The sequence below is a fragment of the Chironomus tepperi genome, unplaced genomic scaffold (genome assembly GCF_022539635.2).
Source record: "Chironomus tepperi strain 1889 unplaced genomic scaffold, CSIRO-AGI_Ctep_v1 contig_257, whole genome shotgun sequence".
NCBI classification, from domain to species: domain Eukaryota; kingdom Metazoa; phylum Arthropoda; class Insecta; order Diptera; family Chironomidae; genus Chironomus; species Chironomus tepperi.
Genome location: NW_027226379.1, coordinates 424,048 through 438,778, shown reverse-complemented (window position 1 = coordinate 438,778; position 14,731 = coordinate 424,048). Strand labels below are relative to the sequence as shown.

General features: G+C 33.6%; 1 protein-coding gene across 5 annotated transcripts in view; it reads right to left on the bottom strand.

Annotated features, from left to right (window-relative positions):
* The window catches only part of LOC139091623 (1-phosphatidylinositol 4,5-bisphosphate phosphodiesterase epsilon-1-like), an 88,871-nt gene that overhangs the window by 3,601 nt on the left and 70,539 nt on the right, over positions 1-14,731 (bottom strand). For 4 of the 5 annotated variants that reach the window (XM_070641768.1, XM_070641766.1, XM_070641765.1 and 1 more), the window contains exons 4-15: positions 13,468-13,601; positions 11,494-11,747; positions 10,639-10,882; positions 9,350-9,486; positions 9,019-9,205; positions 7,097-7,400; positions 6,853-6,988; positions 5,906-6,056; positions 5,346-5,776; positions 5,126-5,262; positions 3,485-3,744; positions 1,996-2,457 (exon numbers count right to left, since the gene is read on the bottom strand). In XM_070641768.1, the coding sequence (XP_070497869.1) occupies positions 1,996-2,457; positions 3,485-3,744; positions 5,126-5,262; positions 5,346-5,776; positions 5,906-6,056; positions 6,853-6,988; positions 7,097-7,400; positions 9,019-9,205; positions 9,350-9,486; positions 10,639-10,882; positions 11,494-11,747; positions 13,468-13,601 (2,837 nt within the window). The remainder of the gene's footprint in view (positions 1-1,995; positions 2,458-3,484; positions 3,745-5,125; positions 5,263-5,345; positions 5,777-5,905; positions 6,057-6,852; positions 6,989-7,096; positions 7,401-9,018; positions 9,206-9,349; positions 9,487-10,638; positions 10,883-11,493; positions 11,748-13,467; positions 13,602-14,731) is intronic. The other variant, XM_070641769.1, reaches the window with a different exon arrangement.

The following is a 14,731-nucleotide window of genomic DNA, read 5'->3' as shown; positions in this document are numbered from 1 at the left end:
TATTGCATTTGGTATTGCCAATTGCCAAGCGGAAGCCGGCGATTGAATCAGCTTTAGGCGATATCTGAGGAAGGACATGGATCTGTACGGTCATCTAAGTAAGTAAGTAAGCCTAGACAAAGGCAAAAGCTACCATAATACCGCTTTGTACCTTTAGAAAGGCACCTATCTGACTACTCTGGAATGAATCATTAACAAGTGGAATTTTGAGAGTAATCAAGAAGATATTGGTTGAACTGTTATATCGGTACGTGTTTTATACTGTCTATAAGATGACATAGATCACGAGATAACGGCTCTTAGGGCCGCATTAAGGAAGAGAGGGTTGGAATTTTGAGGATCAAACCTCCTCTCATTTTTGAAAAATTCTTTAATTTGGTCTGGATTTTCGTGTAAAAAGCCCAAAACCCTTCTTCAAGCCTTCCCCTAGATTATTGCATCAACCCTCTCAACATCCTTGTCAGGTCACCTCTGACAGCTCCAATTACATTGCTCAGATCCAACAGTGCATCCTTGAAGCCATCCATAAACTCCTGTACCGAATATTTACCTGCTGTCCTTTATACACCTCTGGTAACGCTACATTCACTCATCTCAATCATTCTCAATATTCAGCCTGAATAATTCAGGTCATTGCCGTATGAATAAGACATTATCCATACATCTTGAATTACTCAGAACATGAGTCTCAATGATCTAGCCAAGGGCACAGACTTTAACAAACATCTGAGTAAACAGCAATATTTTTAGGTTATGAATTACTCGAGCAATATTAACTGACATGATAAGCCTATGAGTAGACTAAAATTATCGAATAATATCTCAATTCCACTGGATTAGCATAAATATTTAATATTGATATCTAATTGATTTCAGATCCATGATTCTCACGTACTCATCTAAGAATTATAGAGTGTTGCTGCATAAAAGCTCTTAAGACTCTTCCGTATCATAGCATGGATTAGCATATATGCTTCCAAAAATATGATCAAGGTTGAAAAAAAGAGGAGAAAATCCTCAATTTCATGCCTTAATATAAGAAAATTCTCAAAAAAGCTTATTCTCGAAATTTCTACTTCCAACGTCGAGTCGCTGATTCGTCATAAAAAATTGTTATCATCATGTACAATCTTTTATTCTTAGAAGAAGCTTTAAACATCTCGTTTTTTCATTTAAATATATCATTAATTTTTATTGAAATTTAAATAATTCATCTCTTAATTAAGCATATTCTCAGTAATAGGTATTATGAACAAGAAGTATGTCATATGCTCATTAATCTGCTATACAAATATAGCTATTGTAATCAAAAATGTCACCGGAGGGGGAGAAAAATTATGTGATGGGGTATTGTATGGATGTTGAGGAATTTAGAGGGAAGTGATGAGAGGAGGGAGTGGCAGGTATGAGGCATCGAGGCATCATGACCGTCTTCTGAATACTCCCATGTAAGCCACCAGGGTACACACTGTGAATGAGCCATTTATGACATGATGTAACGTCATTCTCATAAGCGGAACGTAATTCGATGTTTCGTTTTGACTCAAAAACCCCCTTCTTGACTACTCACATGTCCTTCGAGAATTTGAGGACACAATATAGACATGAAATCACCATAATATTTCATAGACACATTCTAATCCGTCAAATGACAAATCAACTCATCTTAGTCATTACATAACCTCCAAACCACCCACACAGAGTTGCAAAACAGGCACATGTGACAGGCAAAAACCGTATAAATTCTTGATAATTTGTATGCTTTTGTAAGAAAAACCATGCAAAAACTTTTCAAATTCTTAATAATTTATATGGATTTGTAAAAAAAACCAGGCAAAACCGTACAAATTCTTCAAAATTTTGTTTGGTTCTGTAAGAAAAAAACCAGACAAAAACCGTACAAATTCTTGATTTGTAGAATTTGTACGGTTTTTCCCTGTCACAGTTGCCTATTTTGCAAATCTGCCACCCACATCTCCAAAGTATAATACATACCTGAAATATTTGAGCCATACGAATTTGCTGTTGCATCGAACAATGATTCTCAATACTTAAAATAACAGGATATGGACTAGCAACAAATGCCGATTTATTAATTGCATCGACAACAGCACGAAATGGAATTTTCGAAGTAAATGTATGACCATGATAAATTATTGGATATCCATCATCGCCATCCCAACAATCCAACTCAACACAACGACATCCCGTCAATAATACTTGACTGTATAACTCAACTGAACTTTCGCCTTTTAATTGATGACCCGTTAAATACGTATTATGTGATGTGGCTATAAAATAATGCGATAATGGTAAATTCATATTCATTTGTTCAGCCATTCTTGTTGGACAAACTGTTTTTGTCATTGCATAATTATCTTTATCCATTAAGTAGCGTGAAAAACCTTCAAAGCTTAATAGATTTTCCGTACGAAGATTTTGATCCGGCTCATGACGCTGTGGATTGGATATAAAAAAAATATAAAAGATTTATGAGATGATTGATTCGGAATTACATTTGTGTGTGTGTGTGTGTTTTAGATGAAAAAAGCTTTAGGGGATTTTCGTCAGTTTTTAACATGAAATTAAACTATTGACCCAAGCATTTTGGTTTTATGAACTGAAACAAGATGAATGATTAGGATCACGTCGACATAAAAATCTTTTTTATGTATGAAAAGTGCAGAGTTGGCATAGAGGATGGAGTTTTGAATTTGTAGTTGTTGGTGACTTCCTGATGCTAATGACATCCGCAATCGGAAGTTACTGGCAAACGGTTCATTTTGGACCATCATATGAGATATAGTCTAATCAAACTCCTCAAAAGCACAATGAGGAAAACTGCAGTTTAGTAAAAATGGGTCGAAATTGAAAGTGACAAAGCAACTTTGCGTCGTATTGTTAATACGACAATAACTGGTGCCCTAATAGACACGCTGTGCTGATCGGAACTTAATAATACGAATGCTGAATTAAGTTAACAGCAGAAGACTATTCCTATTATTAAAGTATGGCAACGGTACCATCCTGGGATCTGAGACTAGATAACTCTCGGATAAATTATAGCCATTTTCTTAAGTATGACTAGATTATAGCCAAAATACTGATCTCAGTTCCGAGGATTTTACCCAAATTATATCCAAATTACTGATCTCAGATCCAAGCAGCACCACGACGTCGAAGGGACAATGTCGTATCCACGTTGACTGCAAGACGTAAGAGTGCCATGACGACTACGTGACAGCTGATTTCGTATAATTTGTGCGACGATAAGTAAACTTTTTCCCATGGTGATGCTCAGGAATCGAACCAACTGCCAGTAGCCGTCAATTGCAGATGATATTCAACTTGCAATTCCCGCTAAACCAACTCTGCATCAAAAACCAATGACAATCCATAAAGCTTTTTTCCCCCAAAAAAACAACCTTTTTCATCTCTTTTTGTTTTTATAAGCATAAAAAGTCAGCTATTCATGACGAATTACCTCAATAATCATTTTAATTTCACTATCACTCATCGATTCCATTTGACGTGTCTCTAAAAATTTCTTAAATGTGTCTAGTGTAATCACTTGAGTGTTATTTGACATTGATGGATTGCCTGATGAGATTTGCATTGCTGTTAATGGACTGTTGTAATTACCACAATAACCAAAATTCCTAATAAGTGTATGAAATAGTTTCTTTTGTGAATATTTCGATTGCGATAATTCAAAGTCAAGTGAATTATTACGGGTGAGTAGTCCTTAATAAGAATATAATTAAAAAGGGAAGAAAAAAAATAATTAATTAAATTAATTTCTGTATAGTCAGACATGAATGTTATTGCTGTATGCTGTGTGATGAATCTATAGAGCTATCCGGTCAGGAATTCATCAATTTTAATGAATTATATCAGTTAGTTAATGGGGGAGCTATGTACATGCTTATTTAATTATTTTGGATAGCATGTGTTGCTGAGAACTGGAATGATTGAGTTGCTGTATTTGCTTATAGTCTAATTTTTCTGTGATTTTTGAGATAGACTTGCAATTTGGATTGTTCATCCCAAAATGGGGAGTTGGGGGTTGTTCTCACAGTCTGTGGCAGTGGTGGGCAACATGTGTGCTGCGACACACTAGTATTTCTTTGGGAAATGCCATGAATCGCATGTCGTGTGGTGTTTCGGTTGTTGCTTACCACCAAGGTGTGTCGTGACACAAATAAGGTTTCTCACTTCTGATCAAGGGATTCTTTGCCATTTTGAAACTCTCTGGACACACCAGTGTGGCTATCATGACATCCTTGTTCGAGTTACTAGGAAACCTCACATACGAGTGTGTTTACTATGTCACAGACACGTGTATGACACATCTTATAGCCTGAAAATCATTTCTCTAGACATTCCTAACTACACATGCCACTACACATACTGTAGCACAGTAAATCTATCCACAAAATGACTCCCTACACTTCTATTTCAAACATTTTATGACATCCAACATCATAACCTAAAATTGTCATTGAAAAACAATTTATGGACCCTCAAAAAATTTGTCATCACAATCCTCTTAAGACTGTCAGTCAGCTCCTCATCTTCAAGCAAAAGATCACAAAAAAAAAGTTTTTATCTACAATATTTTATAGCCATTGGGCCCCAATCGAGGGACGACAAAATAAGGAGCATCATAAATGATTGACATCCAGCTGACATGTAACGTACCGAAAAAGTAAATTACTTGTAGCTATCTTTGAATTAATTATTTAATTTTCGATGTCTCCTATGGGATAGGCGTTGCTTAAATGTTTGCTAAATTAAATATAAGACGATGATGTATCGAATTTCTTGGAACTGTTAAGGCAAAAAAAGACAAATGACCGACAATTTTCGACTTGGAAAGTTCTATTAATCTTTTAGGTAGCATGGAAATCAGCAATTAATTAATGTATTATGTTTGGGGGTCCATGGTTTGAATAACGGAAATTTTGAGTTTGAAGGAATTTTTTGTAAAGGAAATTTTGAATTTAAAATATTTTTTCAACGGAAATTTTGTATTCAAACTTAGTCAAATGGATTAATTTTGATTTTCAAACCATTATTCAAACCAAAGACCCCCAAAAATCGTTAATTTTTCAATTTTCCTTACCAATTTTTCTCTTCTCAGGTTTTTCATGAAAAAGTTCAGGCGCACTTCGGCTTTTATCACTATTTAACGTTATTTTACTCTTCCTAGTTACTGATAATTGGTCAAATATATCACGTAAATCTTTTCGTGCAATTAAACTGAAATTAACAAGATTAATATAAAGACATGAATATATATGTGTGGGATGGTAATGGACATGATGAAACAAATCAATAATTACCTAAATGATCGATAGAGTGAAACAAATGCGAGAAAATCTAAATTAGTATCAAATGATATGTTATTAAATGCGTTATAACGTTTAGATGAGATGGATGTTGTTGTATCACAAAAAGATGATGATATTGTTGATTGTTGTTGTGTTGGAGTCATCTGTTGAGATTGTTGTTGAGTCATTTGTTGATGCTGATTTTGTGCAATATTATTTGTCGTTATGGGTGATGTTGAACTTTGTGGTTGTCCGCATGTAAATAAATTCACCATTGATTTTTTCTTCTTTATTGTTGTAGATGATGTGGGTGTTCCTTGTTGATTTGATGATTGTGATGTCTGTTGACATGATTGTTGCGTTATATCTTTTTTTACACCGTGAATTGAATCGGGTGTTGAGGTTGTTGTTGACAAAAATGTGTAGTCTGTTCCGCCGAATGCCTTCGTAGAAGGAAATAATGTAAAGACAAGAAGATGGAAGTAAAGTGTAAAGCTTTAGTGATTCTAGACTGAGACACTCCATAGAGGAACGTCATTTACGAAAAATAGTCAAAAATAATGTTTACATACCCTTATCGCATCAGATGCTAAAGGTTCACATCCACCGTTCTCATAAAACAGTTGAATATAAAGCTCTTTAAGCCACAGCATTGAACGATCAACAAGACTTATTTGTTTTCTGATGCCACGTAGCATACACGTTAAGCCAACATACCATAATCTGTAAAAAAAATAAGAAATATAAAAATTATTTTATTGATAAATTTTTTTTTTGGCTGGGGATAAAAAAATACATTATTTAATCTAAGTAAAAGCTCTTGAGATATGCCGACAAAATATTAGCTAATTTGTAATGCGATGACATAAAAGAAATGAAAAAAAAAAATTTGTTCTTTATGGCACTTGACAGTGTTGTTATTTATGATGGCTGGATGTAAGATGAATTCTAAGTTATGAAATGTTCTAATTATTCCCAAACTTACTGATGTCATCTAAGGAAACATAATCTAACGAACATTCGAAATTAATTTGAACCCGCCTTTTTCATTTTTCGAAAAAAATCAAATTTTAAATTTCAGATTTTGGTTTATTTATTTTTCAAATAAATAAATGCTTTGCTCACTGTTTAAAGTCGCAATGATTTTACTATGTAAAACTAACCCTTCTAGAAAATCTCGAATTGAGAATGTAAACAAATTGTGGAAAATTAATTTTTAAGTAGCAAAACTGCTTTGCTCTTTGAGAAACTTACAGAATATCATAAAAACTGAGTAATCGACCGAAATTAAGGACAAAAACTTATCCCTGCAGTCAACTACAGCTTATAAACTTCTAGTTTTTCCCTCATCTTTCACATCACATAACCTCAAAAACTTCTAATTCCTATGTATCATTCTTACACCCAAATGAATTCTCAAGCAACAACACAGATTCTTTTTTGCCAAAGCATAAAGCAGGAATGAATGGAACAAAAAAAGTTTTTATAAACATTCATTATTAATATGATAATTTATTACCTAGCTAACATTGGAGGGCACAGGATGCATAGTATTCGATTTTCATTAAGCGATGTCCCATATAAAATTGACACACAACTCTCGACATGCGTTAATCCATAACGTCTTCCAGCTGCCAATATATCTTGATTATAATCTATTTTTGGATAAAATCGATGGTAGGAGATTGAATGGTGGGGATTACATTAATGGAATGACAAAAAAGAAGTACACACACAGATAATGTCAAGACATCAAAATTTACCTTGATTTCGTGATCCCATTGAAATATCTTTTACCGTAGCCAAATCCAATATGCCTTCGTCTAATGTATGAAATATTCCATCAATATCATTGATATTATAAACTGGCTTCGTGACAGTACGCGGTACAACATTTTCTTCAGGATTGATTGTAACATTAAAGTCCATTTGTGATTTTATTCGACGCCATGCCGGTCGTTGCCATGAGACAATAGAACAACATCGTTCAAGACGAAAGTAGACATACGATGAACCTGTTTGTGTGTCGGGCTCCCATAAAACAGCAGTCGTTCCATGATGTAATATCTGAGTTAAATAAGAATATTATGTGTTACATTTTTTTTCATGTTATTTATTGGATGCTAAGTACAGACATATGTATTCAGTTGTTGCATGAAGCATTTGAGCAATTTTTTATAATTTTCTATTCTATTTCACATCGCTTTATGGTTTTTTATTTGAAAAAATTTCACTTCTGGGACGTAAAATTTAATGTTTATGTCATGTCTGCACGTCGACCTTTTCAGTAGTTATTATAGAGTAATTTTGAACATTTTTATTGTTTTAAATTAAATTTCAGATTTTTTTTTGCAACTTATTTTCATAATTTTTAGGGATTTATTGCGAATTTTTATGCATTTACCCAACATCAAAAATTGTCTCAGACCAAAAAATGCGCCACATAAACATCTTCGTAAGCTTATTTTCACATATTTTTCAATTTTCAAAATTTTTTCCAATAAAAAATACTCTTTTAATGTTCATCTTATTGCTCATCAAATTGTAATTTATTACTCGAGCATTTATTGCTGTATGTTATGCTATAATAAATGTTTTCTTCATTTGATTATAATTTACATACATTACTTGCTCAAAAAGGCATTTATTTTATTTGAAAAGAACAATAAAGGCAATAATAAAGAAGAGTTTGAGACGGAAATGTCATGGGTAGGTCATTGGTTATGGGGAGATCTAGTAGGACTACCCAAGTAACCAGAACCGGTAAATGTTTGTAGCTAGTCTATATGAACTTATCATCTTGCTGTTAACTTGATTAAAAATAGCCGGATCCAATTGATCCAAAATCAAGTAAGAGTCCGGTATGCTCCCTAACATACAAAGAGCATGCTCACATTAATAAGCATACTCAAAGCATGGGTTTTATAATATACTCAGAGTATGCTCTTTGTCTTTTAAGAGACATTGACTTGGCACCTGTTTTAGACTGTATCCAACATCTTGTCAAAGTCACACCTATCTGGGGTTGGATTTTTGATCGATTAACCGATTTGTTCTATTCGGGTAATTTCTGAAATTAGAGAACCCAACTTAGATAGATTTTCTTAGGTTTGGTCCAAAGTTGGCAGGACTTCAATGTGGAGAGACACCTTTTTAGACTTTTGGAGTCCGGACTCCCAATTATGGATTGGTGGTAATCATTATGAGATTCTTGAGTCAAGACTAGTCTTTGGGTGGTCTCTTCAACATTAGAGGATGGTTTCTAGCTATTAGTAACTTAGTTCTTCTTATGAAGCTAAATAGGATAGTCTAAATGCCTGAAAAGTGGTATTGTGTGCATCCTAAACATGTATAAAACTAAATTGCTCTAATGATATATTTACATCAACCCAAAACTCATTAATGTCACTATTAATCAGTGTTGTCTAAACTGTGTGACGCGACACACTAATATGAAGCCGAAATGTTTTTGAAAATGCCATGAACCGCATTCAGTGTGCGGTTTCAGTCGTGCCTAACCACTAGCGTGTGTTGTTTGAAATTTCGGCCGTATCTTACCATAAAGACATGCCGTAACATAATAAAGTTTAGACAACACTACCATTAATCCTTAAGTAGTCCATAAAATCCTAATACTGTATCATCAACTGCTATAAACATTCATCTTATCGAAAAATCGACTTACTTGTAATAAATGATGATCTATTTTATTGTAATCGGTAGATGCTAATGAAATTAAACTAATGCCATGATCATTAAATAACGTTTGTACTGGGTTATAATTTCCAATTTCTAATTCGTAATCTTCCTCAACCTCATGTAATATTTGATTCAATTCATTGTTTAATTGTCGTGGTGTATTCGATGCTTGTCTAAATATAATAATCAATAATAATAATAAATGTGTGATATGTTAATTAATTATAAATAGTTTAGTAAATTATGGTAGATAGTCATCGAATAATTAATATAATTCAATAAAGGCACACACAAAAAAAATGGTCATAAATATTCACCTCAAATAATCGTATAAACTAGGCGATGTTTGTTGACACAATGCATTATGATGTTCTAAAAATAAGTCAATTTCACTCTTTATGTGTTCCATCTGTTCCAAGCATTCCATGTCGGGGATTTTTTCGCGCTTTTTAAGCTAAATTGTGGGTAGATAAAAAGGAATATCAATGATATATCTCATGTGTACGACTGTCAAATGCACAATTTTTTTGAAGTCAAAGGGAATTTTTCATGAGCAACTCTTTATTTTTATGACATCCACGAAATGATAATGATAATTGTGAGTTCGAGCATTACTAAAGTTGACATGACAAGCTATAGCTTGTAGGGAAATTGAGGTAGGTGTAAATGTTAATGTCATGGGGCTGGTTTGTTTGGACTCTATACCAGAGTTGCAAAACAGGCAAGAACCTAAGAAAACCCATACAAATTAGCAAGATATTGTACTGTTCTTGCCTATCACAATTGTCTGTTTTGCAACTCTGCTCTATACATAACTATTGACTATTAATGTGTATAAAACTCCTAAAATTCAGCTTATTTAGAATCAACTGTACTAAACCCCTAAAACCATTCAGTTCTTAATTGAATCCGAATCACTCAATAAGCTCTGTATGTTGCTAAGACACGAACAAAATCGAAAAAGTCTGATGTAATCTACTGAACCCAGTCATTATACAACACTCAGCACACAGTATAGTTCACTTGTGCGAGCAACGATGTAAAAGTGCTGGGAATTAGAAACTGGCAGAAGTTATCTAAAGGCAGATCCAGCTTTCGACGAATTCTGAATGCGGCAATGTGCCCCCGTGCGCTTTCGCCAAGGAAGTAGTAAGTAAGTATAGTTCACTTGGCATATGAATCGAGCTACGTTACTTGATCAGTGATATTAGGGACCTCAGCAGACAATGAGGATGGTCACATGGTATTATGATGTCTTTGGGCGTGAACTTGGTATCATGGCATCAAATGAGCATGCTCATACTTGCTCATTATCTGCTAGGGTAAAAAGGACGTTGACTTGAATTCTAGAGACTATGGCTAGGACTTATCAAAGAAAATGGCTCTATAATAGTCATAAACACGCCTTAAGAGTCTCGTTGACTCAGCTGGAGATAGAAGTGTCCTTTAGAGTCATTTTCTTGATTTAACCCTAGAATATACCTAGTCCAAACTATACAATATACCTAAACTCTACTATAAACTGTATAGGATCAACCATTCCATGTCATATACACTTAATCGCTCGGGAGCAAAATCTAAATAATCAAAAATTTGCACTACATACCTTTGCACAAATCTCCTCTATCGAGCCCGATGTAAACGAGAATGTTTTTGATGATGATAAGGCGGTTCTCAGTTTATCGAGATAAAATTTAAAATATGGTATGACACGGCATGTTGGAATTTCGAGTGCACGGGATAAATTTTTCTCATATACATCCGAATCAAATGCGGAACATAAAAAGTCGTAACAGGATATTCTCTTGTTCTCCGTAATTGACGACCAAAGTGATTTGTTCTGTAGAAATCTATTTTATTTGTTGATGTACAACGAAGGAAGCAAGTTATAATGGGACGAGTGGATTGAATGGCAACATATAAAAAATGAGAAAAAAAGAGAAGAAAAAATTGTAGAAAATTGAATTACTCTCTGGAGCATCTCAGGTGTCGTTAGATAAATTGAATTATATCCATATATGTATTTTTATCTATATATCGGTCTCGATGTGCATGTTGGATAGCTTCATATATAAAGCATCATAATAATAATAAAAATTGAACTAGATCGAAGTATACACACTCGAAATGGCTGCAGGAAGACGTGATCAATAGCGACATGATTGATGATGATAATTTGAAACCGAGAGCAAGTAGTTTCCAATCGGCCTACAGAGTTTAGTACTCGGCATCTTCCAAAAATAACGGAAGAACCATATTGAATCTACCGAAGGCTGATTGAAACCCCTACCCTCAATTCCATTATTTTTCGCTTTTTGTTATCAACGACGCAGTTCTTTTTTTCATCTCCCGTAAGAAAATAATATGTTGTGATAAAGGTACGGCAATAAAATGTTCCTTACTGACAACGCAATTCGGTTCTATTATTTGATATTTGTTATATTATGTTCATTCAACTTACCTAAGACCCGTGATAATTTCTTTTGCGCCAATAAAATTTCCAATATTCCAACATGATATAGCTACACGAAGTAAGCACCCAAATGCCGCTCGTCTCTCATCAGGCAATAGTTGTGATATAACAATATATGATGTCCACGAACAGACATCATCAAAGCGTTTTCTAAGATTCTTTATTGGTGAATTAACGCGCTCATCATTAACCTTCCCTTGTAAATCATAAATTGACTCGATAATAAAATCAGCAACTGAAGTCTTTTATGTAGTTCAAAAAGTGTTGTTTGATGACGGCAACAAGGAGCATATAAATAATAAAAAAGAGAGAGAAAAAATAAATTGTTGGTTAGTAAATGTTAACGACATAAAATGCCATTTGTCTTCAGATATTAAAGAAGGAGAGCGAATTGATGACATAAAGTTAAGAAAATTTGAACGGAAATATGTGGTCATTAATTTACAGCTTATCAATAAAACTTATTTTCTTTTCATTTTCGTGACGATAATGAAAGAAATTCTCAACATTTGGGCAAAATTGATGAAAATGAGATTCAGTTTGTCGTAAAAGTTGTTTTTATAAGCTAAATATTGATGAGAATCAAGAAGCAATGAGACATAAAAGTAGAATCATTGATGCTTAATATTGGGATTATTATTGTGGCTGCTTGCGGTTTGAGATGATTGGAATCGAGAGAATTTGATGTTATTTTGGAAAGAGGTAAGCCAAAATGTTCGAATTTTCGAAATTGTTCGAATAAAAATGTAAACAAAGAACATGTGAGCTAAATTTTTCAAATTTAAGCATAATTGACTTTTAAATGCACAAAAGGAATTGCTCATCATACGATTGCCAACTTTTTCTATCAATTTGCACAATTTAGTCAATGATTGCAGCTAAATTAAGCTTACAATTTGAAAACAAAACTTTTAGTGGTAAAAAAATTCGAAATTTACAAAATTAAATTAAATTTTTAAATTATTAAAAGCTGTTACACCAAAATACTGATCTCTATCCCAGTAGTATCATTTTTACCTTCCTTTCCCCCATCTCAATCCAATAACTATGCTAAATTTTTAATAAAACCATTTTCTTCCATCCAAAAAAAAAAAGATCAGCCTATTCTTAGACTCGCAAAATCTAATAAACATTTCTCAACCTTAATCGCAAAGCGTTTCCAAAAAAGGAATTTCATTCAATATTGCCACAGCCATTTCTCCATGTAATGATAATAACGATAATAACTTCTTACTCTTCCTAAAAATAAGCGTCACAGCGTTATCATCAAAAAATTTCAATTATCATCATAGCCTGGCATGAAGTGTAGACGATTTGGAGATTCATAAAGTTGACATGCATGGTATATTTATGTATATGTAACAAAAAGAATCTCTCAAGTCAGTTAAAGCTGTACATAAAAAATACTTCTTGATATTTATTTTATTAAAGCTGATGAGTCATGTCAGTTTCAAGACAGCTTTGAATTTTAAAGACTTGATATCTTTTTTTTGCTCCATTTCTTCGTACTGCTTTCCTAAATAAATCAATATCCAGTCAATTTTTGACAAGCTCTTTAGAAATCCTAAGCTTAATTCTGCCCTCGGCAACACAATGCATATTTTTAGACGCCCTTCAATCACTTGATTGACTTTCAGCCTGCCTTATTCTTATTCACTTCCGCATAACTACCTTGTTCAACACCTTATTTTATCTCAAACCATTTAGTACATTAGCCTGTAATGGTTCTATTCCTTTCTCACTCACACACTTTTTTCTTAAGCAGTAGCTGAAAGTAACATTTTATGTCTACAACTTTTTTTATTTTATTACATTAACAAAAATTTGCTTTTTATGGTAAAAATATTCCGAGTGTCAAATGTAAGGTAATTTTCGGTGCTTGGTGGGAATGGGGGAATAAGAACCACATTGACCTTATTTACGTTGACATTTTTTGGCTTCATAAAAAATTCAATAACATACCTGATAATATAACTGATATTCGGCATCAGTTAAGCGTAGCGCCACCTCCTCGGGGAAGTGTAGGATGTTCTGTAACTCTTCCAAATCGCTGGAGAAGGGGGCTGTGGATGCTAACGATGCTATGAGGCTTTGCGCTGAATTCATTGTGAAGTTTTTTTGACGGAGAAGAAAAAGAGATAAATTAATTTTTAATTAGCATATTTAATAGCCAAAACTGAATTATTAACGATTTAATTAATGTTTTTTATAGCAGAGTTATTAAATTACATGTCATTAATATTTGCCAGCACAAAATTCTATTGATCTCGTCAAACGACTGCCAAAAACAAATTAATTATGGATTTTTTTATTTGGTGATGTGAAATGCAGAGTTGAAAGCTTTGTGTAATTATTATGTTCGGGTAACTGTATGGCTAGGACAACTGTTGTTTGAATAGGGCAACTGCTGTCTGAATACAGCAACTGTTTTCTGAATGGAGCAACTGTTGTCTGAATAAGACAACTTTTGACTGGACAGAACAACTGTTGTGTGAACAGGACAACAGTTGTGTAGATAGGTCAACTGTTGTCTGAATGTAGTCAACTGTTGTTTGGATAGAACAATTGTTGTCAGGATAGAGCAACTGTTGTCTGAATAGAGCTACTGTTGTCTGGATATGACAACTGTTGTCTGGATAGAATCACTGTTGTCTGAATAGGACAACTGTTGTCTGAATAGGACATTTGTTACCTGAATAGGACACCTGCTTTATGGATAGGACAAGTGTTGTCTGGATAGGTCAAATGTGATCTAAATAGAGCAACTGTAGTCTGAATAGGACAACTGTTGTCTACATAGGACAACTGTTGTATGGGCAGAACATCTGTTGTATGGGCAGAACAACTGTTGTATAGGCAGAACAACTGTTGTCTGTTGTCCATTTTACCTAACTCAACCCTCAATATTCCAACTCTGTCGCCACTCCGCTTTCAAGTTCAAAAAATTCTAATGAGATCGATGAGATCAAAAAGCCGATAATTTTAATAGATTAAAACAAATTTTTGATTGATGATGTTTAATGTGATAAAGTAATACAACAAAAAAATTTTTAACGATGATGTATTGAGAAACTTCTTCAGATGTACTATCGTATCACAAAATTCAATTTCGGAAATCTGCTCTCATGGAAAATTTAATTTTCTTTTGATATTTTGAAAAGATGGAAAATTAAATTTTTTTTTCACAAAGATTAATATTTTTTAAAAATTTCGTTATGATTCAGCA